Source organism: Nannospalax galili, unplaced genomic scaffold (genome assembly GCF_000622305.1).
Source record: "Nannospalax galili isolate Female #2095 unplaced genomic scaffold, S.galili_v1.0 scaffold344, whole genome shotgun sequence".
Classification (NCBI taxonomy): Eukaryota; Metazoa; Chordata; class Mammalia; order Rodentia; family Spalacidae; genus Nannospalax; species Nannospalax galili.
The window spans coordinates 60431-63411 of record NW_008352153.1 but is presented as its reverse complement, the minus strand read 5'-3'; the positions used below and the strand labels follow the sequence as shown (position 1 = coordinate 63411).

Sequence of the window (2981 nt, the reverse complement as noted above, 5' to 3'; positions counted from 1 at the left end):
TCCCTGTAGCCCCAGCTGGCCTGGAACTCACAATGTAGATCAGGTTGGCCTCGAACTCAGAGATCTTCTTGCCTTTGCCTCCCAAGTGCTGGGGCTAAAGGCGTGTGCCACCATGCCCGGCTTATTTTCTTTTAAAAAATTTTTTTTTCTGATTTATTTCTTTTTATTTCATGTGAGTGTTTTGCCTGCATGTATGTAAGTGCACCCATGTCATGCAGTATCTGTGGAGGCCAGAAGAAGGTGTTGGATCCCTTGGAACAGAAGCTAAGGATGGTTGTTAACTATCATGTCGATGCTGTGAACTGAACCCAGGTCCTCTGGAACAACAGTTTGTGCTCTTAACCACTGAGCCATCTCTCCAGCCTTATATATTTTCAGATTAATATATTTATGTTTCTAAATGCTTCCTCCAATAAATCAATCCACCCCTTGAAGAGCAGGAGATTGAACCCAGTGCCTGAGCATTTAGCAAGCACTCTATCACTGGAATATACCCCAGCCCCTTTCAGTACTATTTAGGAAGAAAATTGTGGACCATTAAACAGCAAATGTCAAGACAGAAGAAAAAAAAAGAATTCCTTTTTTGTGAAAAAAAACTAATAAACATAAAAAATCTTATTTATAAACTACACAATTTAATATACCACATTAAAAAGAAATCTGTTTTACAACTGGACTGAAAGGTCTATCATTTTGTTTTGCTGTTTTTTCTTTTTTTTAAATAACATCATTTAAAAATGTTACTGTCAGCCAGGTATGGTGGCTCATGCCTTTAATCCTAGCACTCACAAGGTAGAAGCAGGTGGATCTCTGTGAGATTAAGGCAACCCTGGTCTACGTGGCAAATTTCAGGTTAGCCATGGCTGCATAGAAGAGTGCCTGTCTCAAAAAAATAAATAAATAAAAATAAATAAATAAATAAATAAATAAATAAAATGTTAATGTCCAAATTGGGCTGGGAATGTAACTTAGTTGACAGAGTACTTACTTAGGATGTACAAAGCCCTGGGTTTGATTCCCAGCAGCACTGCATACAATCAGGCATGGTAGCACATGTCTATAATCCCAATCCCAATACTGGAGAAGTGGGAGAAGATCAGAAGTTCAAAGTTATCTTGACCACCTAATTAGTTTGAGATCACCCTGGGTTACATTAGATCCTATCTCAAAAAAAAAAAGCGGGGGTAGGGGGGTGTCCAAACAAATAACTGAACTTTACTGTTTACAGGGCTGTTTTAAATATATTCTCTTGAAAATTAATTCAGGGCCAGTGAGAAGGCTTAGTGGATAAGTATTTGTGGCCAAGCCTGACAACCCTGCTTTGAGCTTAGATTCTTGGAACCCACATATTGGAAGGAGAGAACTAATCCTGTAAATTGTCGTCTTGAATTCCACAGGCACCTCCCCACCCTGAAATAAATAAATAAGAATAACAAAAGCAAAGAAATATTTTAAAATCACAAAGGTTAAATTTAAATATTTAAATTATATGCATTTCAGAGAATATTTACTACAGAAAGAAAAATATACCTTTATTTAAAATCAAAAATAAAAGTGAAAGTTGACAGAAATGTAAACGGTGACATACCCATGCTATTAGTAGAACTGCACCACATGAGCAGGAAGCCAGTGCATATCAGGTTCACTGCTCCAAAGAGAAGGATCTTCCAGGACTGTGGGAAGGAAAACCGCTCCCATTCATACAGTGCTAAAAAAGTTCACCACATCTGTTCAAATGTCTATAATACATACTCTGATCTTCAGAAGAATAAGCAAAACTTCCCCCCAAAGTATAGCATGTTCTCTACACCTGTCAAAATTATGATCAACCACTGAGTAAATATCATAACATGTAAATCTAAAAAAATAACTTCAGGACTGGAATTTTTCAAGAGAGAATAAATTTGGATACAAACTCCTAAACTGTTGGGGAAAATGTGTAGAAATCTATTATAAGGCCATGATGAAACAAATACGGCAAATATAAGCAATTGGTGAACGAGAGTAAGAACAAAGGCATTCCTTAGCCTCATCTTGGAGCTTTTCTAAAGTTTTGAAATTATATATGTAAAAAAAAAAGTCTAAATCAAAAAAGAAATATTTAAACCAGGTATGCTGGCTCATATCCATAAGCCCAGCATGCAGGAGGCTGACAGGGTGGAGGGAGAGTTGAAGACAGCCTGTGCTATATAGTAAGTTCCAAGAGAGCCTGGGCTACAGAATGAGATTCTATCTTTAAAAAAAGAAAGAAGCTGCACCCCTATCCTCAGGCCTTTTGGGGTAAGTCTATAGTGCAGCTCTCCAGGCCTTGACTCCCCAAGCCACATTCACTCTTCCATCTCCCCCGCTGTTCGCTACTCATAGTTTGGGATCGGCGCCATTCCTAGTCTTGGGGCCCCAGACACCAGGGGAACAAATACTGCTTCCTGATCCTTCTCACCCAGAGCAACTTAGTGCCTTTCTTGGGCCCCAGGAGCACCGCTTCTGGTCCTGGCCCCGACCTCACCTCTCTCTGTATCCCTGGACCTGCACCACCGGCTAACTCTCCTAGCCTGCACTCCAATCCTCAGGCCTCTTGGGGTAAGTCTATAGCGCAGCTCTCCGTGCCTTGACTCCCCAAGCCACATTCACCCTTCCATCACCCTCGCTGTTCGCTACTCCTAGTTTGGAACCTGCGCCATCCCTAGTCTTGGGGCCCCAGACACCGGGGGAACCAATACTGCTTCCTGACCTTCTCACCCAGACCAACTTAGTGCCTTTCTTGGGCCCCAGGAGGACCGCTTCTGAACCTGGCCCCGCCCTCACCTCCCTCTACTTCCCTGGACCTGCAAAACCCGCCACTGTCTTTCTGGGACTGACAGCCTCTTTCTGGGGCTCCGAGGCTCACCTTTCCTCTCCCTGATCCTTTGCATCCAGTACAACCCAGCTACTCAATCCACTCCCTGGGAAATCTTGGGGCTTCTTCCCACCCCATCTGCCTT

General features: G+C 42.1%; 1 protein-coding gene across 7 annotated transcripts in view; it reads right to left on the bottom strand.

Moving 5' to 3' along the window:
* Slc30a6 (solute carrier family 30 member 6) overlaps positions 1-2981 on the bottom strand; it is a 58652-nt gene that overhangs the window by 29533 nt on the left and 26138 nt on the right. For 3 of the 7 annotated variants that reach the window (XM_008849041.3, XM_008849042.3, XM_029554061.1), the window contains one exon: positions 1589-1673. The exons of the other annotated variants lie outside the window; for them this stretch is intronic. In XM_008849041.3, the coding sequence (XP_008847263.1) occupies positions 1589-1673 (85 nt within the window). Of the gene's footprint in view, positions 1-1588; positions 1674-2981 lie in introns of those variants that run through there. 7 annotated transcript variants of the gene reach the window in all.